Source organism: Zootoca vivipara, chromosome 9 (genome assembly GCF_963506605.1).
Source record: "Zootoca vivipara chromosome 9, rZooViv1.1, whole genome shotgun sequence".
Lineage (NCBI taxonomy): Eukaryota > Metazoa > Chordata > Lepidosauria > Squamata > Lacertidae > Zootoca > Zootoca vivipara.
Window position 1 is genome coordinate 15,057,456 of NC_083284.1, and position 27,920 is coordinate 15,085,375.

Here is a 27,920-nt window from a genome sequence, read left to right on the forward strand (position 1 = left end):
ATGCTTGTTCACATACGTAGGTTGCCTGTTTTATACACAGAATAATAATAATAATAATAATAATAATAATAATAATAATAATAATAATATACCCCACCCATCTGTCTGGGTTTCCCCAGCCACTCTGGGCAGCTCCCAACAGAATACGTATTAAAAACACAATAAAACATCAAACATTAAAAACTTCCCTAAACAGGGCTGCCTTCAGATGTCTTCTAAAAGTCAGATAGTTGTTTATCTGTTTGAAATCTGGTGGGAGGGCGTTCCACAGGGCGGGCGCCACTACCAAGAAGGCCCTCTGCCTGGTTCCCTGTAACCTCACTTCACACAATGAGGGAACCACCAGAAGGCCCTCGGAGCTGGACCTCAGTGTCTGGGATGAACGATGGGGGTGGAGACGCTTGTTCAGGTATATTGGGCCTTCTGAATTACTGTAGGAGTGTACAGCTCAACTGTTTGTGTACATAGATTGTACACTTGTTGAATGTAACAGGTGTGCACCTTTTTAACTGCATCTTCCTCTGCTTCTCCTTATGCTCTCAACTTTAATCCTTGTAACATTCCTCCTTAAGAGGTAGACTAAGGGTAGCCATGTGGTGGATGATCTGTGTTAGATGCTGCACGCTTTTTAAAACTGCATTTTTTACAGACACACCACAGGCCACTAGTGGTCTACAGTTTGGGAACCCCTGCTAAGAAATGGAAGTTTCGAGGCCTGCTTCAGGCTTGTTGGAGTCGCCTTTTCTAGCTGTTCATTTCTACAATGAGAATAAGCGAGAGTGACCTGTCTTAGAAGCAGGACTTGCAGAGACCTTTGCACATGATTTCAAAACAAGAAAACAAAATAAGAAAGCACAAAAAGCAATTGTTGGGATCAATTGAAAAGTCACGAGCAAGCTTTTGGGTTTACCGGAATGCTTCCTCAGGCTGGACATGTAGCAAAGAAGGAAAAAAGGAAAAGAAAAGAAAAAAAAGGAAAGAAGATTGGGGGAGGGGGAGAGAGAGAGGGAGATAAAATGAAAGAATTATTAAAAGCTTGCTGTAATACTCAAGCTGGAATTGAAGAGGTTTTGCCCAGACTTAATTAGGCTAGACTGTGTTTGTAGTGAAGAGATCTCATGTTACGCCAAAGACAATTGGGACAACCCTCTTCTAATATATACCATACTCTTGGCTTTAGTTTTTGATTAGTACCGTAATTAGCCTGAAGAAGGGGGGGGGAGGGCGAGCTTGAAAGCTTGTTTACTACTCTGTGACTTGCTAGTCATAAAGGCATTGTGCTAGTAATAAAGGTGGCATTCTACCGTTGCTGCAGGGAGCAACAAGAATATATTTGAAAGAGCTTCTGCAGTTTTGAAATGCTATACTGTATAATGAGTGACGTGTGATCTTCAAACAGTGATAAAACTTAAGTCTGATTGGCTGATGACTCGCGTTTCCTTTTCAGATGAGCTGATTTGCAGAGGATTGTCAAGATGGCTTCTACGAACGCCAGAAACAGGTAGGACTTGTGGCATCATCTACTTCTCATAAGAGAGGCCCTTGCTTGTTTGACTTTAGTTCTCTTTTTTCCTAAGTACATTTCAGCTATATGGTGGGCAAATTCCATCTTGTTTCGTGGTCTTTGCAGGAACAAAAGGTTACTGTTAAACACACCAATAATAATCATTTAATAATTCTATTATTTGCACCCCACCCATCTGACTGGGTTGCCCCAGCCAGTCTGGGCAGCTTCCAGCATATTCAAAAACAGAATAAAAGTTTATTGGGGCCCATTTAGGGAGCTGATTTGTGCAGCATCTTACGTCCAATGGCTTACCATGCCTGCTGCTTCGCTCCTGTCCAGTCCTTTTTACTACTGTGTTGCACTGAGCCCAAGCCAAGGTAATCTGAGCTGGGACTTGTGCTAACTATGAGTGGTACCCAAGAACAGCCTTAGCTGCTGCTCATGGTTAGGGAGCTGGGCATGTCACATAGAAGAGGGTGAAAGGTTGTTTTCTGCTGCTCCAGAGAAGCGGACACGGAGCAATGGATTCAAGCTACAAGAAAGAAGATTCCACCTAAACATTAGGAAGAACTTCTTGACAGTAAGAGCTGTTTGGCAGTGGAATTTGCTGCCAAGGAGTGTGGTGGGGTCTCCTTCTTTGGAGGTCTTTAAGCGGAGGCTTGACAGGCATATGTCAAGAATGCTTTGATGGTGTTTCCTGCTTAGCAGGGGGTTGGACTGGATGACCCTTGTGGTCTCTTCCAACTCTATGATTCTATGGTTAGTGGGGAAACAGCTTAACCATAGGTCCTGGTTCAGATGACATGCTAATCTGGTTCCCAAACTTTTTTGGTCTACTGCCGCCTTGGCTCCATAAATTGTTTCCCAGTGGCCCTCTATAAAAAGCATTACAATCGTACCTTGGAAGTCAGATGGAATCCGTTCTGAAAGTCCGTTCGACTTCCAAAATGTTCGAAAACCAACTCACGGCTTCTGATTGGCTGCAGGAGCTTCCGGAAGCCCCGTCAGACATTCGGCTTCCAAAAATAGTTCGCAAACTGGAACAGTCGCTTCTGGGTTTGTGACGTTTGGGAGCCAAAATGTTTGAGAACTAAGCTGTTCAAAAACCAAGGTACGACTGTATTCAGAATACACTGGAGAGGATCACAGTGCAATAACATTCAAAACAGTAACAATTAATTGCACCTTTATCCAATTAAAACTATTTAGTTTCATTAATTCAACAAAATTGATGGACTTGATCCTGTGAGAAGGGCTTTTCAAAGTCTCATATTCATTTACACTGCCCACTGCCCCCCAGGCAGTACTTTGAACCGTGGATTGGTAGCGGGTCCCTGGAAAAGAGTTTGCAGGCAATTTGCTCCACCCCAATCTGGTAAAAACAAGCAAAGCGTGCTCTCTTGAAGCCCACAGAGAAGCCATAGTTTAGCTTACTGTGTTGTGTGAACTAGCTCGGGAGGCATTGCTAGAGGCATCTGAGAATTGCTTCTAGTACTTCAGGTTTTGTTTGTGTGTCCTGGGCTTCCCTTTTGTTTTAAAAGTCTTAAGAGACATTGCTGAGGGCTTTCAAGTTTTGTCTTGCACTCTGCACCTGTGCAACAAGCAAGGTGTATGGATCTGTCGCCTTATTTTCCACTTCAGCTTCCTGTTATAAAATGTTGGGCCCACACACATAGCAGACACACACTTCACGGAAAACCAGTCCTTCACCCTTCAAAATTTAGGAAATATTCCCTGAGGAAAAATTACACTTTATTTTAGCACACAGAACAAGCCCCAGAAGCCACTTTAGCTCTCCTAATGACTCTAAATATTTCCTGTGCAGAATGAAGTATCTTGGAGAAACCTTTCCCAAACGATCTTTTACTTAAAAAATCCTTAAAATCCTGTCTTCATGGCATATTTTGCTCATGAATAGGGTAGGCCTGTGACCTGGATTAAATAACAAGTATTTACTATCTCAAAAGAATGGCCAGATAATGCAATCATTAAAGCATTATCAGGTATCTTGACAGGAGAGAAGTCACGCCTCTTTCTGTGACACATGTATGATGCTTTGTGGGTGGTCTTTGGTTAAAGAGTTGGGCTGCAAAAGCAAACCCCGGTTTTTTTCTAGAACTGTCGCATGAAAGAAATTGGCTGTGGCCTTCTCAAGTGCAGGGCTATTCAGAAGATCAGGCAACCTGTAAAATAGATTAGATCAACAATGGCTTACTGGTTGCCCCAAGATAATTCTGTCTGTCTCCTGATTTCAATCAAGACGGGCAGCTGCATTTTGTAATCTTGTTCTCTTGAGTGTCTATAAAAACGTTTGAGTCACCTTTTCAGCTTTAATGGAAAGGTGCTCAAGGCAACTTCCATTGAAGCCATGAAAACCATTCAAAGGTCTGTGGATTATGAATAAATTTGAGCTTGAAAATTTGTTGGCATTGTATTAATTTTCTAGCATTGGGTGGAAGAAATGGCCGTGGTTTCGCTTGCCAGGGAATGGAGAAGTCTTCTCAATTTATAAGGCATGGAGAAATTCCACATTTTTGTGTCCCCTTTGGACTTTGTATACAATTTGACTCCACTCTCTCTGTGTGTGTGTGCTTTAAAATTGTCTTCAAATATTCATATATGTATGCAGTACTGTATCAGCTGCATAATAGTAAGCCCTTCCTGGTGGATGATGCCATGGGGAGTGAGATATATAAGCTAATTGCCAAATGACACCTTAAACTTAGGCTATGGTCGCCTAACGTCTAGGCGCCATTTTCCCTACAAATGAGGTGTGTGTGTGTGTGTGTGTGTATCATTTCTATACTGTACCACATATCAAAGCGGTTGTCAGCACGTTGAAACATCCAATAAAACCACCTGGAATAAAATTAATTGAAGCTTCCAGGAAAATATTTCAGATCCTTCTCTAAGACACATTTTGCTCTCTCCATATTTATTTATTTATTTATTTACTTACTTAATTTGTATAGCTGCCCCATAGCAGAAGTACTCTAGGAAGCCAGGGTGGTGTCGTGGCTAGGGGATTGGACTAGGACCTGAGAGATCAGGATTCAAATCCCCACTCAGTCATGAAGCTCACTGGGTGATCTTCAGCCAGTCACAGCCAATCTTGGCCTACCTCGCAAAGACGTTGTAGGGATTAACTGAGGGGTGGGGTGGACCAGAGAGGTGGAATATGAATGCAATAAATAAGCCCTTTTGCTTACCTGCTTAAGAAAGCCGGGGAGGCCAGCCAGGTGGCGATGTCCGTCGCCAACCTGGCATTCAGAGATCTCCACAACTAGACCTGCGCCAGTTGGAAAACACACCTGGCTAATTTCTAGCACTGATGGAGACTGACCCCTGATAAGGTGGGCTGTGGCATGCAGAAGGCAGGCTCAATGCCTGGCATTTCCAGGTATGGCTAGGAGAGACGCTTGTCTGAAGCCCTGGAGAGTTGCTGCAAGCCAAGATGAACCCAATGGTCAGACTCTGTCTTGAGGAAGCTTCCTAGGTTCCTGTGACATGCATCTCGGACCACCTGATTCCATCTGGGAACTCCATCTGGTTCCCAGACTGGCCACCTCTGCCTTATGTAAATTAAGTGAAGCAACATGTCAAAACATGGCCAGCAATGCTGCTTCATCAGGTTTTAAAGGGATTAAGGAGAAATTTAGTTCCTGGAAGGGGGTCATATGCTGTTCCCATAACACAGCTGCGTTTCCACAGCCAGAAAAGCGGTGCGGCACTTGCGGATTAATCAATCCCTTACCGTCAACTTTCCGGCTTAAGTGTGCTCAGCGTGACAATGTAAGAGGCACGGGGGGGGGGGGGACAAGTCGTATTGAGTTTCAGTTAACTCCCCTTCTAACCTGTAGTATTGTCTGGGCGCCTGTTCAAGGTGCTTACTGCCGCCACAGAGTCCGAGGTGGAAGAAAAGTAGAGCTGGTGTTTCTCAGCATATCGCTGACACCGTGCTCCAAAACAGCGCATGGTGATCTCTCCTGTCGGCAGCAGGTAGTTAGATGTTAAAAAGCAGAAGTGAGACTTCTGTGGTGTGTTCCTGCTCAGTGACCCTCTCCAGGATACTCCCATTTCATCCCACCTTCCTCCCCCCCCCCCAAGCATTGTACATGCTCAGCCCTCATTGGGCTTCCTACACTCTGAAGCAGGGTGTTTTTTTTACCTAAAAAATTGCACTTCTGCAAATTTTTGAGTCTGCTGATTCCTCTTATCTTCTGTGTGGGTGTTGTTGCTTTGGCTGCATAAGCAATGGTGCTTGCCTCTGAACAGTGAAAATGGAGGAAATAGTCAGGGAACAAGATGGGACCTTGGGGCACATCATAGAGGTACTGGAATCGGCACTGGTGGGCCAGTTAGAGCAAAACCACCGCAAAATGGATGTCTCCAGTTATACCAGAAGGAATTTATTTGTGGTTTGGTGACTAGGACCCCCGTCCGCACTGTACATGTAAAGCCAGTATCAAACCACTTTATACAGTCGTGGCTTTTCCCAAAGAATCCTGGGAATGGTAGTTTGTTAGGAGACCTCTCTATTCCCCGCCCCCTCAGAACTACAATTCTCAGAGAGGTTTAACAATCACTTATTCCCAGGGAACTCCCAGAATGCTTTGGGGGATGCCGTGACCATTTAAAGTGGTATGAGACTGCTTTATAATGTACATATAGTGTAAATTTAAGTCTCCCGGCCTCAAAGAGCTAACAAGTGCTCTAGCCCAGGCACCCCCAAACTTCGGCCCTCCAGATGTTTTGGACTACAATTCCCATCATCCCTGACCACTGGTCCTGTTAGCTAGGGATCGTGGGAGTTGTAGGCCAAAACATCTGGAGGGCCGCAGTTTGGGGGTGCCTGCTCTAGCCTGTTGTTATGGATCCTTTCACCAGTGAGGCAACAGGGTAGGAAATTACTGATGAGGAGATATGCATGAAGGTAACTGATCCAGTCTGGGATGCTAACCTGGGAGTAAATATGCTGGGTGATCTCACTTGTTCAAAAGGACTTGACTCAACTGCCTCTTCTCAATTACTTCTTGAAGCTTTTGGTGATTTGAGATAAATGTGCGCTCCCTTTTATTAATGTTCCCAAAGCGCAAACACGCACCCACACCCACAATTCAAAGCCAAGAAATAAAATGATGCATCTCCTGCAGAGTCTAGTCTAGCGCTATCCAAACACTCAGTGCTTTCTCACCCCAGATCAGATATTGCATCAAAATGAATCTGACAGCTGTAGTGAATCTGAAGAGCAAATTGCGTCCTGCCTGTGGATTCTGCCTTTGTTCAGCTGGTATATAAATCATGATCGTTAACACTCTTTATAGCCTGCCTTCTCGCTGAATTGTTCTCCCAAGTCCAACAGGAACATATAAGCCTCTGTGTGTGCTAAATTTGTCTCTCTGCAGAAGCTAGCTGCTGCTTGTAGAACAATTAAAGCAAAATTATTAAGCTTCTCAGAGCAATGTCTGCCTAGAGGATGCTACCTGCAGGATAGGCTAGCAGAGGAAGGGTGGTCTGTAAGACTCCGAGATTCATAATTCTTCTAGCTCTTGGCAGGAGTTCCTTGCATTTACATTGCAGACAGCCTAAGTCTGGCTCAGCCATCCAGGCAGAACAAGCAGTCTCCTGGGGAAAACACTATTCAAAGGGCAGCTGTCATGGTGCATCGTAGCCATTTCTTCCCACAAGTGGAAACCTCACCCTAGTAGCCTGTGAGGTGCTGCAGGGAATACTCTCCCCCTCCACCTAAAGGTGGCAAAAAAACCCTGTAAGCTAGTAATAACAGTGCAGTCCTAAACTCGCATACTTCATTGGGAATTGGGACTAACTGCTGAGAAAAATGCCTGGAAGGTGGTTGGCAATTTCTGGCAAATGGGAATAGGTTTTTTAAAAATCATAATACTATGGATAACTCCCCCCACGCGTCACAGTATTTCCACTCCTAGTTATAGTAAACCACTAATACGCTTGTTTGCTAACGAACCTATCATGAACACATCAGATAGCCTAGCAGTATAAAGTTGAGCACAAATACCACAGAGATCTAGAAGTGCCACTTCTGGTTGGCATCGGTCTGTCTCGAGAGACAATGGAGTGCGCCTCCAGGGGTGAGGTCAAACCACTGCGTTAGCAGCACTGCAGCGACCTCCCTGGAGCACAAGCCTGGGCCGTGCGTATGGAGGTCCTGGGCTGCCCAGATGACAAGACTCCCCTTTTGGCTTTGCTGATGTTGCCCAAAGGGAAGCAGAGCAAATACATTTGGCACCACCTTGGCTGCAGAAGTTGCTGGAAGGCACCATCCAACCGTCCCAGGGAATTGTGTAGGGCTTACTCCTTAGCCTTCTCTCGAAGATGTCTTGCAAGGTAGCAGAGGTTTACGGTCAGTTTTCCTTTTTCTAGATCAGGCATCCCCAAACTTCAGCCCTCCAGATGTTTTGGACTACAATTCCCATCATCCCTGACCACTGGTCCTGTTAGCTAGGGATCATGGGAGTTGTGGGCCAAAAAATCCGGAGGGCCGCAGTTTGGGGGTGCCTGTTCTAGATGGTCTGCCTTCCCATCTGCCCCTTACTTGCAGAAACTGCCTTCATGACTGTTGGCCCCACTAATGGTCTCGTCCGCTCAGTCTGCCAGAGCCTGACTTTTGCATGCAGGTTAAGTCCCTTCCCCAAGACCGGCTACCTTCTCCTGGTCTTAGCTGGCCAATCAAAGCCATTCCTGGGGTGTGGCTGCTGTCGCCTGCTGACAGCTTCTAGGAGCAACAGCTGAGAGCTGAGTGCAGGGTGGGGACCAAAGATGAACAAGCTACCTCAGAAGAGCATGACGTGTCCCCACCAGAGGTACTACCCCTCCCCCAACACCCCGCACACCCCAATGTCCACTTCAGCCGGTGTATGTGTATTCTACAATCTATATTTACTAATATATCAAGTGATTAGAGGCGTAGCCTCCTGAAGCATTTACTATCTGCATTGTAGATGGTGGAAGTTGCGCCTTTCCCGTATAGGCTAATTGCTGTTGCTTTCCTTATCTTCCCCAGTTAAATAGTGCTTGCGGGTTGGAATAAGTGACCACCACTCACATCATTACTGTATAGCTTTTCAACACAGTCGTTTCTTCTCTTGGCACGCAGACCTGGCTCAAATCGTAATGGGTTCTTCCCTGACCTTGATCAACTTGTTAAGTGTATGGGACCCTCCTCTAGATCTGCTCTGCAGCAACCCTGTGAAGCGGTTGAGGCCAAGAGCGGGTGACTGGTCAGAGCCAGCTTAATTTTGGAAACTGGTCTGGTTCAAATTCGAATCCATCTGTCTATACCAGCACACTACCCTGTCTCTCATATGCTGCTCATAGACACTATACCAGGCACCCCCAAACTGCGGCCCTCCAGATGTTTTGGCCTACAACTCCCATGATCCCTAGCTGATGGCAAGCTGAGAGACTAAGGTTCTGGCTCCGGTCCAATTTTAAATCATCAACATAATCAGAAGAATCATGGGGCTGCTTAATATGTGAACTTTAATGTGTTTCGTCTAGCTTTGCCAAAGAAATAATCTCATTTGTTCGTTTCCTCTCTTGCAAAAGCAATGTGCCATCTTCATGGGTGTGGACTGCTGGCAACACAATTTGGAAAAGTTGTCAAAAGCCCCATTGATCACATGGAGCCGCTTGCACAATTCTTTGGGATGTGGCTTTCACACACAAAAATGTAGATTTTGAGGGTTTGCAGGTGCGGTCAGGAGGCTGTCCTCTGCTTCCCAGTAGAATTCATTTTCAGGATGGCTCTAGCCATGTTACGTATTGATACATATGGTTGTAAGGGAGTGTAAGCAGTGGGATGAGAGGGAAATTAAATGCAATAAGTACAGATGGTGCCATATAATTAGAGTGAGAGTGCATGAAAAATAAGCACAGTGCATCTAAACCAGGCATCCCCAAACTGTGGCCCTCCAGATGTTTTGGCCTACAACTCCCACGATCCCTAGCTAACAGGACCAGTGGTCAGGGATGATGGGAACTGTAGTCCAAAACATCTGGAGGGTCGAAGTTTGGGAATGCCTGCACTATACTTTATTCATGCTGTGGTGTATAGTCCGAAAAGGGGCCCTCTGCACATGCAACATAGCGGAATCCTAAGAGTTGCTGCCGGGAAACCCACCACTGCAGCCTCTTTCCTTTGCAGGGAAGGGTTCTTCCTTCTCCATTTTTATCCTCACGACAAACCTTTGAGGTGTGGGTCTGGCTGTCGTTGTGCATGGCTGCAAGGAGCGCCAGTGGGCTGCCATTACCTGCTGCGCAATGCTGTTCAGCAAGTGTGGCCTGCTCAGCTCAGTTGCTTGCATAGCCATTTTACGACGGGTTCCATCTCTGTGCCACCGCCATTTTTTGACTGGTTCTGCTCCATTTCATGACTGGTTCCGGTGCCGTTGCAATGGTGGGCCTTGGCCATTGTCATCCTTCCCCGTGGCTCCTGGCGAGATAGTTTGAGCATGTGAATACCATAGCTACATGGGTACTACATGTCCCTCTTAGGTGCCTAAACTCTGTTTTCCCCGGTCTAATATCCCTAGTGCTACAAGATTGTCACAAGAGTGCCTGGACTAAAATTGTCTATCAGAAACTTCACTCTTGTGGTTTATCATCACAACAGCTACTCACTTTGGGTTTCAGGAAAGCAAACAGGCGAATTTGTTAGCGCCTAAATGATATCGAGCGTCAGAACAACTTGGCCACAATAAGGGAATTTTGCCCATGGTATGACTATTTTCCACCTTCCCATTTCAACTCTCTGGCACCCTATCTGCATAACCGAGCGATGCTAAAATATAGATGTGCTTTTACTCTCGCAAGATTGAATGTATCGCCCTCGGCTGTACTTGAGGGACGATTCCAACAGATTCCACACGAAAAACGCTTATGTCCCTGTGGGGTTGGCAGTACTGAATCGTTGGCACATGCCCTTCTGGCTTGCACTCTTTATAAAGACTTGAGGAATGAGATTATCACCCCTCTTTTATTGTCCATTCCGGGTCGCCCAACCACTGCCACAGTGTCCTTTCTCTTGGCAGTTCAAGATGAGCAGGTGACAGCAAAGGTTGCAAGGTTTTTAGCTGGGGCAATCAGAATAAGATCTGCTATTTGACTATTGATTCAAAACACTAAAACTTATTTTATATAATTGACTTTTTATTTCTATTCTTTGTATATCGTATTGTTGTTTTATTGCTATGGCCAAAGGCTGGCGCAAATAAAGATTTGTTCATATCATAGATGAGGCTGCCGGGACTCTGCAGGATCCAGTCAAGGATGCCTTGACGGTTGTTCCTTATATGCGAGAGTTATGGATGTGTAATGCTGATGGGTGAATCTGTGGTTGTGTTGGCATTTTGGTACCCATATGTGAGTTTATTCTGGGAGGGAAGTGCAGGGTGTTTAATGCTCTGCACATCAGACCTGCAGCAAAATCCCTGTGCATTGTGAGGTAATGGGTAAAAAGGGCACATCTGCAGTCTCAGCTGGGAATCTGGTTATTTTGGCTGTCCAGTAGGGAGACTGTGGAGGGCTATTGAAGCCTCCCTCAATGGGACAATTCATGGACTGGGGCCAGAGGTCTGCTTGCAAATGAAAAGTCCCTAGCTTGCATGCTTGATGCACTTGGAATCACAATAGGGCACTGAGCCCTTTCACCTCCCGCAGCAAAGGAATCTATTGGGATATAAATGGAGGCTGTTAAGGCACATCTCGTTAATTAATAGGCCCCTTTTCAGCTTTGTTTAAGGCCTGCCTCCAGACTTGCTGCTTCTCCATAGTGCTTGCCCAAGATGTGTTGGTTATTAAGGGTGTGTGTGTATCTATCTATAAAACAATGGCTGCAAAGCTCTTTAACTTACAAATGAATATGAATGAAGGGTGTCTGGGTTATTTTAGTGGGTAGGGTAGCAATGGATAGCTTACAAACGGTATTGCACATCAGCAATTACATTGTGTTCATTGGGTTTCAGGATGTCTCAACTTCTGCTGATTTGCCTAGGGAGTTGTTTTGCTGAAGGGAAGGCTCCCAAGTTTACTTTAGCGCCTTCCTAGTTTGCTTTCTTCTCTCTCTCTCTCTCTCTCTCTCTCTCTCTCTCTCTCTCTCTCTCTCTCTCTGTTGTGTGTGTCTGAGCAGGTTTATATCTTTGTTTTACACAACCAACTCTGTTTAGGGTTTTTTGATTATCTGCTACTCACCCTCACCCTCCCTTACTACTGACTTCCCTGCAGTCTTTGTAGATAAAAAGAAGCACCAGTTCTTGCACTTCGTTTTAATATGTATATTTTTTTAAGCTCATCTATGCAGTTGGAAGGCATGTCACTGCTTCAGATCAGATGTTCTGGGTGGCTTGACTTCTCTGTGCAATAGGCCGCCTAGTTTGTCTGCTTTGCACTGCCCCCCCCCAAAATCAAAATATCCTTTTCTCTTTTGGCCATTTATGCAGAATTGATACCTAAGTCTGTTTCTGGTTGTAAGAAAAGCCGTGTGTGAGAAACATTTCCTCATTGGAAAATATATTAAGAACTGAATGCGTACAAAACCCCTTGGGCTGCTGCACCAGCTCAGCACAGATTTCTTTCAAAATAGCTTTAATATGAAGCCATCACAAGCCCTGCTTCGAAAAGATGAGTTACAGGTCTCTAAAATCCCCCACGGTTTAAAACCTCGCAACCTGCTTCCGAATCTGCAAAACATAATTTCCATTGTGACTGCTCTATTCATTTGTATTGTTTGGCAAGGGGTATGTATATACTCTCAAAGAAAAAAAAAACCCTATGTGCTTCAATAAATGAATTCTGCAACCAGCCATCAATTATGCTCACTGAACTAATTTGCATGATTTCCCTTTTGTAATTTAGTTGTTTTGTAAAATTTAATTAACCAAAAAGAAAAGGCTCTCAGAGCATCTTACAACAATCAATAATAAGACCGTTTCCCCTCTCAGACTTAACAGTGTACAACCCACGACACAAAAGGAAAAGCAGTTGGAAGGGATGATGAAAAACAGCAAAGTAGTTCTCAGATGCAATGTTTCTCATAAGTGTTTTTTTCCCCGTCAGGGAAGAGTCTAGCATTCTGTAGCTGCTCCACTGTTATGAAAAAATGTACCCTAAAATGCGTTGCCTTTTAAGAAGGACAGACGCGGGTCGGAAGCTCCAAAATTTGCACTAAGTTCAGCTCCGCCGGGAAAATGACAGAGACCACACGATGCTGTCAGGAAAAACAAACTGATCCCTTTATTGCAGAATGCAAAGCTACAGCTGTAGGGTCCCTGCCTCTGGAAAGAAGGAAGGGACCCCGGGAAATGGTGAAGCCCCTTTTTATGCCCTCCTGTCCCTGCGTGAAAATCCCTGGACTGGGAGGGAGGGGAAGGACAAGGAGGATGGGTGGCGATCGGATTAGCTGGGTGGGGAGATGACTTTTTCTTTCAGATGGCGGGATGTCAATTGCCCTTCTCCTGTCGCTGATGGTGCTCCCTGTTGTTTGGCAGGAGGGGCAATCAGTCGAGATGGGTGCAGAGGTGGGGCAGTTCCTGGCGATTTCCGTGGGGTGGAAGTCCGCCCGGCAGGTGTTTTCCTCCAGGCCATGGAAGGGTGGGCTACGTTGAGGATGACAATTTATTTGAATAAAGTTGTTCCAGCTAATCCCTCTATTGTCCGTGTGTCCCTGAATGGGTATAGGGTGGTAGTAGGGCAAGGTTCAGGTGGGTTGGGGTCATACAGGGTTCATACAGAAAATATACCTGGGAAACATACCTAATACAGGGATTTCTAATTAAAAGGTAGCAGTCCTGACATATACAGTTCTAAGATATAAAACAGCAATTCTAATACAGAGAGATACTAGCAATTCTAATACAGAGGCAGCGGATAGAGATTTCATGGTAAGAGAACATATAATAGGCTGTATTATTAACTTGAGTAGAAAAGTGTCACTTTGGATTTGGGCGGTTCCCCCCCCCCTTCTTCTGGAAACATTGTTTTGTTCTGGGCGGAGGGGAGGTGGAGAGGGGAAATGTGTGAGTTTATGCTAACTGTTGTGCATATGCAGATCCTTAAGCCTTCCTTCAGGCAGGGTCACATCCTGAAGGAGAGGGGTGGGGAGACAGGGAAGATGGCATTGAACAGGATTCTGGGTATTGCAGCTGTCAAATTCTGTCACCCCTCTCTGTTCATTAATAATGGTGTCCTGCAAACCCCCCCCCCCCAATATGATTTTATAACACCACCTTTGGCTGATGCCCAGGAGGAGCTCCCCCTCTTATTGCAATGTTCTTCCTAGGATGCAGAGAGAGACTTTAATATTTACTTGTCCTGTGGAGGGGCAAGAAGTTATGCAGGGCACTGACACATGGGCCAGTGAAAAAATTTGTTCACCCACAACCACCACCTTTGGCTTTTAAATTTTCAGAAGGCATTTCCCCTTTCAGTTCAAATGGTCTTTATGCCTATAAGGACTAGAAACGTGTAGCAGCACTCTTGCAGCCCTGAATATAACATAATGCAACATAACCCAAAACCTGGCATTCATCAAGAGCATTTTGTGTTGAGTTAAACTTCTGTTTTGTAAAGTGGGATAAAGAACCATTGGTGCATGTTGAATATGTAGTTCCTTGGCACACAGAAGCAGGGATCAAGGAACAGAAAACACCTCTGCTTCTGGTTTTTTATTTGGACAGAGTGCAAGCTATTTAACTGTTGCAAATCCCCTCTTCCTACCTACCAAAAGACCCACTAATCCTGGGTAAGGTATGATTCCCCCACCCCGGAAGTAAGGAAGCAGCAACAGCAGCAGCAGCAGCAGCAGCAGCAGCAGCAGCAGCAGCAAAAAAAAAAAAAAAAAGCTAGCGCTATTCTAGGCTGCATCAAAAGACATATAGTGTCCCGATCAAGGGAAGTAGTAGCAGCACTCTATTCTGCCTTGGTCAGCCCACACCTGGAATACTGTGTCCAGTTCTGGGCACCACAATTTAAGAAGGATGTTGACAAGCTGGAATGTGTGCAGAGAAGGGTGACCAAGATCATCAAAGTTATGGAAACTAAGCCTTATGAAGAATGGTTGAAGGAGCTGGGTATGTTTAGCCTGGGAAAGAGGAGATAGAGACCATCTTCCAATATCTCAAGGACTGTCACATGGAAGATGGAGCAAGCTTGTTTTCTCCTGCTCTGCAGGGTAGAACTCAAACCAATGGCTTCAAGTCACAAGAAAGGAGATTGACTAAATACTTTGACAGTGAGAGCTGTTTGGCAGAGGAACAGTTCTCCCTCAGGAGTTTGTGAACTCTCCTTCCTTGGAGGTTTTCAAGCAGAGGTTGGATGGCCATCTGTCATGGGTGCTTTAGCTGAGATTCCTGCATGGCCGGGGGGTTAGACTAGATGACCCTTGGGTCCCTTCCAACTCTATAATTCTGTGATTCTGCATCGGAGCAGCGCCCGAGGGCGATCCTCTTGTGCCCACCGCACCAGCAAAAGTTGCCAGTATCTTTCCACCCGGCGGCGGCTGCCTCTTATCCGCGCGCCCCGCATTGCGCGGAGGCCAGCAGTGCCAGGCGGGAGGGAACTCCGTGTCCCGGCTGGTGCGTGCTTGTACATTGTGAGGGGGGCTGTGAATAATTTTTATTTTGTCAGCGCTCAGCCGCCGTTCCCCTCCGAGGCGGGGCGTCCGCGTGGGCGCTCTCGCCGCGCGCCTTTCCCCTTCTGATAGGCTCGCCACGGCCGGGCTTGTCCATTTCTCCCGGAGCCAACCCTCCCCGTTTCGTCGCCCTTGACAAAACAACATGTCCATTTAAGGGAAGGCGGAGCGTACCATGCGAACTTTTCGCCGGGGGGGGGGGGAGGAGGCGAGGCTAGGTGCGAATCGTTTCACAACCGGCTCCCCAAAACAATCCCCTCCCTTCGTTGGGAAAGCGCAGCCCGAAGCGCGCGCTGCTGCTTTCGCCGAGTTCCCCCCCCCTCACCCCAGCGCCCCATAATGGGTCGGCTCGGAGGCCGGAACAGTCCGGAGCTCCAAATGGCCATTCAGTAAGCGAGCCCAGCCAGCCAGCCAGCCAGTCCCGGGCTTGGCTCGCTTACCTGTGGAGCAGCAGCAGCAGAAGAGCCGCGAGCTCCGCCGCCTCCCCCTTCCCCTCTCTCCGCTCGCCCTCTCAGCTGGCTTGCAATGTGTCGAGCCGGACTGGAGGAGGCCCCCGGGTGCCCGGATGTCTATCCAAATTAGTAGAGGACTGAGCTAGCAGAGGGAGGGAGGGAGGGAGAGGGAGGCGTTACAGCCGAGGAAGCAGCAGCCTTTGGGGAGAAAGGAAGGGGGCGCGTAAAAGTGGGATTTGTGAGCCAGGGGCGCAAAGCGCAGCAGCAAATGGACAGGAAGTTTTTGGGTGGCGGAGGGTAGGGCAAGGGCGAAGAAAGCCTTCCGATGGCCAGGAGACGGTCGGCTTGCTAAACTTAACTATGGCTGCCCAGTCAAGGTAAGGATTACAATTTTTTTTTAAAAAGCCATCTACCAAAACATAAAAACAAGTTTTATGTTTGTTTCCCAGCCTCCTTCCCTGTTGTCGGAGTGTTTTCCCTTTTCATTGCTGCTCGTTCTTCGCCTGTTCTGTCTCTCTCCCCCCCCCTCAAAAGTTTGTGCTCTTCAGAATTTTATTTAATTTTTAATTTGTTTCGAATCGGGTTGAAATGTGTTTGGGTTGAAAAACGAAAGCAAAGCTCACCAGCCCACCCCCCCTTGTTAAAATCCAAAGACAGTTAAAAAAAAGTTTACCTCTCTCTGAAAGGTTGTGAAACAGGAACCACCTGGTATTTAAATGTAATGGTGCTTTTTAAAAAAATTCCTTGTGAGGGAAGCAGTTGGAATCCTCTGATCTTATAAAAGCTGATCATTGATATCCCCTCTTGCAGTGCTTTCCTCCTCAACATCCCCTTTATTACAAAGGAAAGTATATATACTGATGCTGACACAACGGGTATTTTTTTGTAAAATGTGTATGAATTTAGTATGCTTTCAGTTTCCTCTGGATTGTATGCCTTTAAAATGGTAGCTGGGCTGACTGTGAGTGTGAAATCTGCTGAGTAGGCAAAGGATGGAAATGGTCGGTGGAGCAATAAAAGGGGAGTTTGAGTGAACCTGAGTAATTATCTCTAGTTACTGCCAAATTAGGGGATGGGAGATGAATCCAGGTATACATTTTAAAAAGGTTGTTCCTAATCACTTCGGATTACTGCTTCAGGGGGAAGTCTTTTTATTAGTGCTGCTGCTGCTCCTTCCCCTCCCCTCCTTAGGATTATTTCAGAAATCCCATGGCTAAATGGGGTGGGGTGGGGTGGGTTTGGGGGTGGTATCCACCTCACTATATTTGAAGCAGCATGATGAGCGTGGGGTGCAGTTTTCTTCCCTTAAATTCACACCCACCAGGTTCCCACTGTAGTTCTCTTACCACCCTCCAAAAAAATAAAATAAATCGTACCCAGATGACCTATTTCAAAATGATGTTTGGCATTGCTATTAGTCGTGTAGATTCCTGTATTACTTCTCTGGCTGGAAAACGGGAGGTGGGATTGTGGCAACTGGCATGTTGGAGAGAATATATCTGGTCGCTCCTGCGTGGGATAAGTTGATACTTGTATTCTTTTTTTTTTTCTGGATAACTGCAACTTTTCTTGGGTAATGTTGGGCAATAAATAATGGGGAGAATATTGCTAATGAGCCATTGCCATAGTTTTGGAAGGCCATAGTTTTGTAAGTATTAAAGCCCCATCTCTCTCTCTCTCTCTCTCTCTCTCTCTGTCTTTATGTTCAAGGTATAATTTGCTGGCCGTCTTCTAGTTCATAAAAGTGCCAACCTCAACTTTTGCCTTTAAGCGTGCATTGGCACAGTTTGGGTTTGGGAGGTTTTAGGGTGGAGTGAAGCGTTCTGGCTAAACTTGATTTGTATCATTTAAGAGGCAACGTAATTGAACTCAGTCCTTTGTAGTGTCTATGATGTTTGGAGGGCATAGCCTCTGATGCAAACGTCAATGTTCTTGGTTTGGTTGCGGGGTGGGGGTGGGGGTGGGGGGTGGGGAAAAGAATGTTATGTGTGACACTTTGAAAAGAAAACAGCAAAAAAACTGAATACCCTGATTTGACTTTCAACAGAACAGTCAGAGATGCAAACGCTTGGAATGTAGCTGCTACAGGGATTCAGAATTGTTTTCTATGCAGCAGAATCCTCTGTTTTAGGAGAGAGGCTGTTTATGAAATCCAATCCAGAGACTCTTGCTTCTGTTTGCCCTGCAGGTGATTGGGAAGCAGCTTGGCAGCAAAGGTCGGGAAGAGTGAGAAGCATTAGAGCATATGGATTCTCCTCCCCCCCCTTTTTTTAAACCTAGAAGAGAAACCTTTACCAAACAGATAGAGTAAAAAAATATCTACACATTTTGAGCAGCCTGGTTTTCTCCACATGAGCAAATAACCGGGCATCTTTTAAACTGAATAGCATAACTCTGATTTCAGCAAAGATGTTCTGTTTGTGACTTTAGCATGCAATGCCCTGCCTACAGCGTTGAGTCCTGTGCACAAAGAAAAAAAACCCTGCACATGCAGTTCCCTTTGTAGAATTGTGTCAGCTGTGACAATGCCTTTTGGGAGGCACCAAATACAAAGCGGTATCTCAGTGGGACTTACTATTCAGAAGTAAGGATTGGAAGGTTCGGTTGCAGTTTTGTGCACGTTTACTTGGGAGTAGCTCCTATTGAACTCAGTGCAACTGTCTTCCAAGTAGATGTGTGCCTAAGATTTGGCAGAATTAGCTACAGTAATTGTTTGGGGGGGGGGACACACCACTTGGGCTACCCCCTCGCACAGAATTTCTTTGGCCTGGTTTTACATATAAGGAAGAGTACAAATGGCACCACTCCAAAATATCAACTTAAGTTTCTTTTAAAATTAGAAAAACAAAAACGCCCTGCAAGTAGAAAGCTAGTTGAGTTGGTGCCATGTGGCCTCCATTTTCGAACATGTGATGCGGAGTAAGCAGTTATGGGGGACTAACCTAGTAGCTTTGTGGGTTTGTTGGTGCCAGGACCCCCCCCCCCAAAAAAAGTGACATAGTGACATCATTCTGTGGTGAAAATGCTGTAAGTGACCCCCCCAAAGGCAGCATTTTTGCCTAAGAGCTTGCTCAAGCCTGGCACCAACCCTGACCCAAGTTTGCCTCTCAAGTTTCGTAAAAAATTGTTGTCGGCATCCATTTGTCTCCGGAGACTGTGGAAGAGTGCGCCTTTAGGGGTAGAGTCAAACTGTTGGAAGGTTGCAGCGCCTGCTGTGGCTGTAGAGTCTGATATGGGAGACAGGGAGAGACATGTTTTGTTGCAGCTGGGGCAGATGAAGGCGTCCGGTTGTGCTGCTGCAGATGCACCATGGTGTTTCTTCAGAGAGAGGTTTCTTCATAATGTGCTAGTTTTATGCTTAGGAGAATTCCTTTTTTATATATATATATAAAAGCATGCTTTTGAAAATGCATCTACCTCATTATGCCTTCCATTTCACAGAAGCTGTCTCCCTGGTTGCAAGCAGACAAAATTGCTCTTTGCAAGCCAGACTTCGGTTATGGTGTGGGAGTGGAACATGGAAATGGGAGAACTCTGACTAACTTCTTTGGTTAGATTGCTCAGCTTCTGCTTTTGTTTTGATTCAGGGGTAAAGAAGCAAATTCTAGACATTTGGGCTACAAATATCAGCATGCTATCTCAGTGCTTTGATACAGCCTGCAGTGTTCACATACTGAATTGGATTCTAGTTTCCCCCTCTCCTTCCCACAATCTTACTTGAGTAAAATCAATCATACTGTCCAGAAATCGTAGAAACCTGGAATCAAATAACAGTGTATAGCAACCCAAAAATATTAAACATTAAATTAAAATGGAAAACTTGATATTTAAAGTGACCCTGGTGAAGGGGAGAGGGTCACAGTTTGCAACTGAAGGGAGTGATTTTCCAAAGTAAAATGCCACCCAGTTTAGTTATCAGCTCTTTTTGTCATTATGTAGTCTTGAGCAGTGAAATCATTTCATATGTGAAAGTGCAATTTGGGAACATTGCTCACTGTCCACCTCCAAGGCATCCTTTTTTAAAAAAAGGCTGAAACTCATATTGAAGGTTGCATGAATTATGTCATTTATCGATGCAGATTTTGAATTAAATGTTAACCTGATGCAAATGTTGGGAAATTATTTGTAGTGCATGGCAAGTTTCCCCCACAGCTGAATCTGTCTACTACTACTTCTTCTTTTAATGGAACATGCCCTATTGATGTCTAATGACTGGCAGGTGGGTTGTCCCACCTACCTGTCAAAGTGGGTCCACTAGAGTTGGGGGAGACGGGATACATACACATACTGCCCAAGCAGGATTGAACTCCCCAAACAACGGCTGATGTACAAGCATTCTGTTTTCCACCAGATTTGGTTGTGTCAGCCAGTTCCCATGGCCATGACAATTGGGGCACGTGGGCACGATTTCAGGAAAATTGGCTTGTGTGCCAAATTTTGGGGAGAACAGTTCTGGAGGTTCATATTTGGTCTGTAGGCTGGAGGTGCCCCATCCCCGAATTACACTTTTGTTCCAGCTATTCTTACCACGGAATTGTCCCCCCCCAATCTTCTCACTAGATTTCTTTCACCCATCACATGCAGTTATGTAGGAGCTACTGCTTTTTTTCTGCATAGGGGTGTTGTGTGTACCTTTTGACTACAGCCATTTGTGTCCCAAAGTAGCTCATTTTTTTTACTACATTTCCCATCATCCCTGACCACTGGTCCTGCTAGCTAGAGATGATGGGAGTTGTAGTCCAAAAAACAGCTGGAGACCCATGTTTGGGAAACAATGACCTATATTGTAATTTTACTCTCTATATATCGGGAATATTTATTCTGGGCTGCTTCTAAAGGTTATTATTGACTGCGTAGGAGGATTTCCACAGGTTTGTTTCGTAAGCCTCTGGCCGTTTTCTCCAAAGCTTAGTATTCATTGTACGTCGGGATTTGCACTTCGTAAAGGCCACTTCTACAACCGATGTTAGAAACTGAGATATGACGGCTAGGAGCTAAATGGCACCTTAAACCTAGGTTATGAGCACAACAATGGAATTTCTAGGCATGTTTCCCCCCCCCTTTTTTTTTTTAAGAAAACAAGAATACAAAGCTGAAAATGAATGAACTGAAGCTAAAATCTTATGTTCTTTTTTACACATGGTCTAGTCATCATCTGAAGACTGCAAAAAACAAAGCCATGCTTCCCCTGTTCACCCCCCTAATACTTTTAAGAGGATCTCTTCTCCAGTCTTCAGAGAGTGGCGAAGCAGAAAAAATGTCCTCTTTCCTTCCACTGCACAGTTTTAATCTGAAATCTTAGGTGCGGAACTGCGCTCAGAGCTCGGAAATGGCTCGTGCTAATGAAATTCCCTGTCACAAAAAACACCTAGAACAATAGGAGTTTTGAACACTGTCTACACAGCATAGGTGGAACACAGAAAGCTGCCTTATGCTTGGTTTGCATGGGATGAAGTATCACCACTTGGTTGGAAGCCTCAATTACCCCTTTAACAGATAGTTACACATGAGCTACTGTGGGGCACAAATGTCTGTATCTAGACTGTTGCATTGGTACACAACACTGTGGTCCCTTTTCATTGCCTTCCTGGCCAGTGTTAGAAATTCAGATATACCTATAAGCTAGGAGCCAAAACCAAGGTTGCAGTTGTCTAAAAGGAATGTCTAGTTGCCATTTTGGGGCAAGACTGCTCTAAAGTCTTATTTTTCAAAGGATGGACTGACTTTGGTTGATTCTCAGTTAAATATCTGACTAGTTCAGATGACAACCTAGAGCAGGCACCCCCAAACTTTGGCCCTCCAGATGTTTTGGACTACAATTCCCATCTTCCCCAACCACTGGTCCTCTTAGCTAGGGATCATGGGAATTGTAGGCCAAAACATCGGGAGGGCCGCAGTTTGGGGATTCCTGACCTAGAGCAAGGCTAAGAGCTTTGAGAACTTAAAGGGAAAAAAGTCACTTGATCCAGGGACAATCCACACACACACACACACACACACACACACACACACACACACACACTGGCCTATTCCGACCTCTTTTTCTTAATGGTGACTGCTCCTGCTCAGGCTGCACATAAAACGGAATTTGCTTCCAGAAATTCATTCCAATTGTGCAGATAAAATATAACTGATAGAATTCTACAGGATGGGGTATGATCGTGTGAAAATGGTCTGGATCCAACGATCCCCAGATGGTGGAGATGTCAGGCGCCATCATGGCACACAGGTATCTTCACTTGGTTGCAAGTGGTTGAAAGCTAGGTGCAAAAGGCGCTTGGCGCCTGGCTAATTTCGAACGCTGCGAGCATGTTGCAGCATATAGAGGACATCAGCGTGGGTGGGCTCCAAACTGCAGCTGCAAAAAGCAGACAGGATCTCCAGGTGGTTTCTAAAGTAGAACTCTGTGTGTGTGTGTGTGTGTGTGTGTGTGTGTGTGTGTATTGTACTTAGCTTCATTTTGTGTGTGACTGCCGTACAAGCAGAGAATCTGCTGTTCAGGGCATCCACCCACACTCGGGGAATCTTACTCGAATCTATACAGCAAGTAAGGACAGGGAAGAAAGAGAGGTTGAAAACAGCTGAGAGGTTTTAGAAGCCAGATTTTTAGGTTCAGTTGGAAATGGTTGGGAGGTAAATTCAAAACTCTACAAAGTGTCTTGAGTCCTCCTATTGCCACTGTTTCCAGGGCTGTGCATATTGCATTTAATTAAAAAAAAGTGTGCCTGTGAAATAGCCATTGAAAGGCAGGGGATATACACACACACACACACACACACACACACACACACACACACACGTGTACCGGTACCTGTCAACATTTTTTGCAAAAAGAAAAGCTGAAATTCCATTGCAGTCCTGTATACAATCAGAGAAAATGTTGCTGCATTCAGTGGGGCCTTTTCTCCATTAAGCATGCATAGGGTTACAACTTTAGTGACCTTTGTAAACTAACCAGTTTTAAGCAAATTTCCCAGCCCCTGATAACAGGAAATTTCTCCTCCCCGTCTCCTTCTCACTCAGTGTTGTTTTTCCCCTCTCCTTTTCATATTTGCATTTTGTGACCTTCTTAAAACTATTCGGGGACAGGCAGATTTCCCAGCTCCTGATAACCAGGAATCTGCCCCCTACCTCTGTTCTTGAGATGTCGGGAGGCATTGCATATGCTTTTAAACTTTTATTTTCACAATATTGAGGTCTAGAGACTTGCTTTCCATGTATACTAATTTCTGGGTTTGTCCAGTATATACTTGAGGACCTTATACAACAGTAGTTTTCTCCCTGAGTGTCCTATTTTGTTTGTTTTCCTTTCCCCAAATCCTTCCTGGGAAAATATATTGAACTAACAATTAAATTTTGAATTATTTTGTTTAATTTCAGTTCTTCACATAGCAGAATTTGATTAGTTAGTGTTCAGAATTTGAAATGTGAAAGCCGGGGGGGGGGGGAGAGACCTTTCTCCCTCATTATTTTTTTGCACTTTCCTTGCACAACATGTATCTGCATCTCTTTATCCAGACAAACAGGACTACACAAACATATTTTATTTTCTCGCATCAAATGTCTTAAGTTCTCAGGAATCTGGGATTTCCCCCAGCCATGTGGACAAAATCTGTATGAATGCTACAAGCACCAAAAAGTGCGCGTCCAACAGGGTATTTAAAATGTATGAAAACTAAGAACCCCAGAAACTGTAGAACACCCACAATTCTCAGCACCCACAACTAACCACAGTTCCCAGGATTATTTGGGAGAAGTCATGTGCTTTTAATGTAATGGTGTGATATAAGGCGTAAGTCTCCCAACAATTGCAAGGAGAGCCCTGTGCACAAGAGGGGGCAGATTTTTGCATGTCTAGTCCACCCCACCAGCCCAACATCAGTATCTTTGTTAAAAAAACAACACCCCTGCTTTTGGGGAGATGTGAATGACAGAAAAAAACGGGAAATGGATGGTGCTTATTATCTTGAACAAGTCAAAGTAGCTCTAGCTGCAAAGGATCAGAAAGGGCCACTTTCAGTAACACCAGGGCATACAATGTTTGAATTGTGCTTTACATATTAACCTGTGCGCTCCGTTTAAAGTTTTGTTGAGGTTTTGTTTTGTTAGACTGCTGGCTCCAGGTGAGGACGAGCTGCTGAACTGGTTTTTGCTGCGAGTGCTGGGCTGCCTAGAGGGTGCGTGACTTAGCTGGCTTGCACCAGTATGGTTCCCCCCCCCATCCCTGCATCACCCCTGAGCCTTGAGACATAATACATTGGCTAAATTACTACACAAAAGCTGCAGCCAGCCATATAGGCCTCATGGGGGAGGCTGCGGTGGGTGGGAGAACAGTTGGTTAATGCATTCTAGTATTACTTTTAGATTACTGCTATAATCTAAACTATAATCATAGGAACACAGAGTTGACCTAGATGGGTGTTTTCCAGACTTCTTCGTTCCCGTATTGTGTGTTGCAGAGGACTCTGGGAAAACGCACAGGGGTTCATATTGGGCCTCCCCTCTGCTCCACATAAATTGAGTTAAAATTTATTCCAGATACGGTAACTTCGAACATTCCTCTGCAGCTCTGCTGTTTTTACAGGTTTTGTGCTTTGCTGCAGGTATTGGTGGGGAGGGGTGAGTCATCGGCAGCCTGGAAAGATAAAGGTGTTGTGTGACCTTCTTTGGGTGATAATCAGGTTTATCTTTTAGATAGCACCTAGTGGCAAAAGCCTTGGGGGGGAAACGGTTATGTTGAGGAATGGGGGAAACGTGGCCAGATCCTGTTGAACCACTGGACCATTAGCTTCATCATCCCTGACCATTGGACACACTGGCTGGAGTTGATGGGAGCTGTAGTCATAATCTAGAGGGCCACAGGTTCTCTCTACCCTTGGCACGTGGTCTTCAAGGCAAATGACTTCTTAACTTTCTATTATTCGGTAGTGGTAGGATAATAATGTGCCCAGTTTTTCTCTACGTGGGTTGATGCCTTTGAAACAACCTTCTGTGTTAAGGTAGGTGAAGACTCGCTTTATAATCCAGATCTTTGGGGAGGAGGAGGGAGGTAATATTGGAGGTTTCCTATGTTTGGTTTGATGCTGTTGCCTTCTGAGTTTTTATCTGTTTGTTTGTTTTGCTTGTTAATTGTTACATTTGATTTTGAAGTTTATGGGTTTCCACCCTGGGGACACTTTGAGTGAAGGGTAGATTAGAAATATTGTAAGTAAATTACAGTATATATACATATTCTTGAGTATTCCAAGAGGCTTGTATAATCAGAGACGTGTTCGTTAGATTCCTAACTGAACAGTAGTTCCTATAACCAGTTGGACCTACTGCCTCTCTGTGTTACAGCAAAACCTTTCACTCTCTGCTAGTTTGTGGCTAATTTTCACCATGTCCGTGAGATCTTGCTACTAGCGCAGGATCTGGTCCTCAGACCTGGGGGATTCCAGGTGCACAGATCCTTTGCTCATTTAATATTGATTTTTTTAAAATTAAAAAAAAAGCGACTCCCAGCTTTAATGCTTTCATTTAATGTTTCTTTAAGAAATCAATTGGCATTTCCAAACTTTACCTTCCCATCTGCAAAGTGGGAATAGAATTGTGGGTAGCTGTTTTATCGCCCATTCTGAGCATTGCGGATAGAAGAGTTAGTATGCAGAAAAACAAGATTTACTGGATAAAGAGCTTCAAGCTCCCTCTTCAGAGTGCTTTCAGCTCCCTGCTTTTGGACTGTTTCCTTCCTTCTATTGTTCGGATATGGAGATTATTTTTCAGAGCTGGTAAAATGGGGAGAAAAACACCTGCCTGGATGAATGCAAGACTCTACCTAAAGAAGAGGGAAGCATGGATTTTAATGAATGCAGATGGCTTCTTCCCCTCCCCATGCTTTCTGATTGAATCCAGCTACTGGTAGCTAATGGCACTACGGTAGACTCTCATTATTACCTGTAAAATATATTCTCCAAAAGGGAGGCGAGTGAAGTAGTTGTCAGGAGTGCCGTTAATGTATAGTCCTCATTTAGGCTTGCAGGATGGGGGAAGAGTCTTCAATTACCCTGACATTCTCTGCAGCAGAGTACTGCTGCATGATGATGTTTTAAAGCACACTGTCTCTTTCCTGAGCTGGCTTTGCTCTCTACCTGAATGATGGCTGGCAGTGAAGAATTCTGATTTCAGTGTCGGAGATGGGCCGAAGGAGCACAATTCAATGCTGACATTTCTCTGTAAAGATTTGCCTTATGTCCCTCCTTGAGGGGTTGCTCAGGCGGAGGGCATACCAGCAGTTGCAATGGGAAGCTGTGTTGCATGGTAATGTTTCAGAGACATTCTCGGACTGGAACGATGCTCTTCTGAGCCTCCCCCCCTCTCCAACAGCATTATATCTTGGTGTGCTGTGTTTCCCCTGGAGCTGTGGAAGTGCCATGTTGTGACTTGTGCAGATAAAATATAAAAAAATATAAAAATGACCTTCATATGGCTTATTCGAACCCGTGTCTATCTCACCTCCTATTCTGGCAATCTAAGCATTATACCACACTGACTGTGATTTACTGAATGCTTAGCTTCCCCCCAAGTCTGAAATCCTAAACATACTTACCAGGATGTAAGTATCATTGAATTTGGTGCATCAGAGGCTCAGACAAGCGCTCTGCATCCCTTCTACATCTGTAAAATGGGTGCATTGGCGCCAGATGTTGTCTGATGGATTGCAAGTTAAAGCTTGCAAAGTTGTTTTATTGTGATGAACTCCTATATAAATACGTGTGTGTGTGCGCGCAAAAAATGTCCCAAGTTAAAACATCTGCAGACCCAGTGAATAATGGTGCGGCTTTGAGAATGAATGAAGAGACTTAGCAGGCTAAATTTAGGTAATAGGCTTGATCAGATCACAGTCAGTTGTGACCTCCCCAGTGTCCCTTTGCAGTAGAGTTTACAGTAGCAGCTCCTTTAGCTGACTGGAGCCTTTCGGAGTGCAAAGCTTCTTTTTGCAACGTGCTATTTTGAGTGCAAGCATTTTGCGCGTTAAGCGCCTGTCCTCTCCTCCTCCCAGTCATTGCCACCAGCAGCCTTCCTTCATGTCCATAGCTGTGTCTCTATGTATTTGCTTTCTAAGAGGTTTCCTTGCAGTTCAGGAGAACAGCGGTCTGCTTTCTGTCCATCCCGCCCCTTTCCCCGGCCTTCCTCTGGTGTAAAGTGAGAAAGAGGTCAGATGATCTGTGGGTCAGTTTTGAAACCCTCTTTTGCTGTAGAAAGCCGCTGTGTGTGCTTAGTGTGGTTCTGTGATCAAAATGTCAAGCCTTGGAACGGCTCCTGTTTTCAGGTAAAACACCGTTCCTGTTTTTTTTTTAAATTTATTTGTGGGGGTGAAGGAAGAACACAGAGTTCAGTGGGATTAATTCCAAAGTAGGTGGTTTAAGATTATGGCTATGTTTACTCACTGTGGGAAGGAGGAGGTGTGGCAAAACCTCCACTTTTACCAAAGACTGCAGTTCTATGCACACTTCCCTCTGAGCAAGCATTTATATGATCAGGCTGCATAATATTTTAAACAAAATGGCTATGGACAGCTTACAAGGAAAGAGAGGGAAGGAGCCAGCTGGAAATAAAGAGAAAGGAAGAAACCTCAGACATACACCAACATGAAGTGTTTCTCAATTCCTAATACTGCGTATTGGGGCTGTTGACTATAAGACTTTGGTTGTGAGAACCGGGATGCTACAGGTACAAAAATGCCCCTGTTTTCATCTTGCAGGATGTATGCCTTGAAGCTCCCACAATCCTCCTTAGCTTGCTTCTAAGCCTTTGGAGTAGAATGGGAAGTAAGGATTCACTTCTGCTTTCTAGGCATGGGTCCAATCGGTTTTCCGCTTGCCCCACTCCTTTTCCCATGGAAAACCCACTCTCTAGTGCTAAATCTGAGCAAACATGAATTGCTGTTTCCTCCGATAGGGTGCCAAAGAGCAGTTTTCTCTAGGGGAAAGCAGCAGGACAAGGAGAAGCGTGGACATATCCTTGAATATAAATTGTGGTCCAATTCCACGCAGTTGTTGGAGCTCTCTATTAGTGCATGTCTTAATTGGAGAATGAATCTCATTAGTGTATCTGTATTAATGAATTTGACTTCCAACCTTTGTGTATGTATCTGAGAGCACAGAGAAGCTTCAGACTGGATCAGTTCAAGCAATCGGAGCCAATAATTTATAACAATTCCAACCAAATTCCCAAAATTGTGCCAAATGGATTAGGATTCTGAGATGGCACGAAGCATCTTTCTCTGTTCCTATTATGGTTGCTATATCTTCTTTGT

At 45.0% G+C, this 27,920-nt stretch overlaps 1 protein-coding gene across 5 annotated transcripts in view; it reads left to right on the forward strand.

Annotated features, from left to right (window-relative positions):
• The window catches only part of AFF1 (ALF transcription elongation factor 1), a 142,786-nt gene that overhangs the window by 4,373 nt on the left and 110,493 nt on the right, over nt 1-27,920 (forward strand). For 3 of the 5 annotated variants that reach the window (XM_060278425.1, XM_035111870.2, XM_060278426.1), the window contains exon 2: nt 1,448-1,501. In XM_060278425.1, coding sequence (XP_060134408.1) covers nt 1,476-1,501 — 26 coding nt within the window. In that variant the 5' untranslated portion in view covers nt 1,448-1,475. Of the gene's footprint in view, nt 1-1,447; nt 1,502-15,297; nt 16,000-17,599; nt 27,335-27,920 lie in introns of those variants that run through there. The other 2 variants (XM_035111873.2, XM_035111874.2) reach the window with 2 other exon arrangements.